At 56.4% G+C, this 1823-nt stretch overlaps 1 protein-coding gene across 1 annotated transcript in view; it reads right to left on the reverse strand.

Annotated features, from left to right (window-relative positions):
* VOLCADRAFT_116468 (uncharacterized protein) overlaps positions 1-1823 on the reverse strand; it is a gene marked incomplete at both ends in the record, with an annotated part of 38112 nt that overhangs the window by 7460 nt on the left and 28829 nt on the right. The window contains 3 exons of the mRNA XM_002947521.1: positions 270-335; positions 868-992; positions 1265-1385. Of these exons, the coding sequence (XP_002947567.1) occupies positions 270-335; positions 868-992; positions 1265-1385 (312 nt within the window). The remainder of the gene's footprint in view (positions 1-269; positions 336-867; positions 993-1264; positions 1386-1823) is intronic.

A 1823-nucleotide genomic window follows, 5' to 3' on the forward strand; every position in this document is an offset into this window, starting at 1 on the left:
GAGGTGTGTGTTTTGGGGGGCTGGGGGTTTTGGGCACGGGGTAAAGGGGGGACGGGGTAAAGGCTGTGAACGGGGTTTCGTGACTTTCTTTAGTATTTATATATCGCTACTACAATTAAACAAGGTTTCCTCCACAAGATGCTCATGATACGTTTAATTGGGCTTTCCCCCATAGTGGATTAAGGCCCTCACTTCAGTTGTACTGCAACCGCTCTTAACCGCCATGAGCCCCCACGTGGCCAACTGAAACAGCTCCCCTCTTCTCTCACCCGCAGCAGCTCCGCCCCGGCATCCGTACTGCCCTTTCGAACAGCCTCCGTGGTCGATTTCATGTGCTGTACGGCGGACGGGGGCCGTACAGCCGGGAGAAGGGCAACAGCAAAGGTTACAAGGTAGTTGCAGTTAGCGGTTGAATCCGTTGAGATGTTGGCGGAAATTTGGCACATTCGGGGGTGACGTGAGGCTACAGTCGTATGGACGGTTGGCTTAAGTGATGCGATAGTGGCGATGGTGATGGTGATGGTGATGGTGATGGTGATGGTGATGGTGATGGTGATGGTGATAGCGATGGTGACGTCGCAATAGTGTTAACAATGTAAATGTGATGATGCTCATGAACCCCCCGAGGAGCGGATGTTTAGTTGTTGGAGCTGAGATGCATCATGAGATTAAACAGGAACCTACAAAACCGCGCCGCTGCGGCGGCTGCAGCGCGAACAGCTCCCCGTCCCCGGGTGCCCGAAAAGCCCCTCCAGCGGGGGATCAAACCATCTTCTCGAGGTCAGAAGAGGGCAGTACGGCAGTACATCCCTCATCGGCATCCGTTAGTCCATCCGTACGGTCGTCCGTACACCCGTACACCCGTACATTGTAGCACTGTATCCACGTCCACTCCCCGGGTGGTTGGTATCTTGCGTGAGCTCCGGACGCGTAGTTCTTGCCCAGGAGGTAGAGGTTGAGGGGCTGCGTGTCCTCCACCCACTGCAGTAAACCTGTATGTGCGTGTGTGTGTGCGTACATGCACACGGAGGACGTGTGTGTTTCGTGTGTACGACTTCGGCCCCGTGAACCCCAACGTCCCAACCCTTTTGAAACGCCTTTCCCCCCCTTCCACCACCACAACAACAACTAATCCCCCCCTCAAATAAACACCCTACAACACCTGTACGTGGCACGCCGCATCGCACATACACATACATTTACACACATACACACGCCTCACGACCACCGTCTTCCCCCCTGCCCCATGGCCCCCCTGCCGTACCTGCCGTGGGTGAGAACGGCACCACTCGGTATGTGGCAATCCTCAGCCCCCGGCGGGAGGCGGCGGAGTCCCTGGCCAGCAGCCCGTTGATCAGTGCGAAGGTCTGCTGCATAACCGCGTCCTGTGGGGGGGCGTCGCGTGTGTGTATGTGTGTATGTGTGTATGTATGTGTATGTGAATGACGGTTACAATTACCTGACCGGGCCTGACACTGGCCAGGGGCTGTTGTCCAGCCCCAACGAGCGTGTGTGTGCGGGGGGGGGGGATGTGTGTGGTGGTGGTGGTGGTGGTGGGTGGGAGGTTTCTTGGGGAACGTTTTTGGCGGGGGATGACATTGCTGTCTGTGTAAGCCCTAAGTTAGATGCAGTCGTAATGGAGGCGGGGGGGGCGGGGGGGGCGGGGGGGGCGGGGGGGGATGACTTCATGCACGGAGCACGTGATGTGTTTGCGGGGAAAGAGAACAAAAGGAAAATGAATGTAGGGTAAACAGACACGTCAGGTATTATGCGCACGAATGTACTTCTGTAGTACGGGAGTACGGAGAATGTAATACCTGTCG

Source organism: Volvox carteri (assembly GCF_000143455.1).
Source record: "Volvox carteri f. nagariensis unplaced genomic scaffold VOLCAscaffold_6, whole genome shotgun sequence".
Classification (NCBI taxonomy): Eukaryota; Viridiplantae; Chlorophyta; class Chlorophyceae; order Chlamydomonadales; family Volvocaceae; genus Volvox; species Volvox carteri.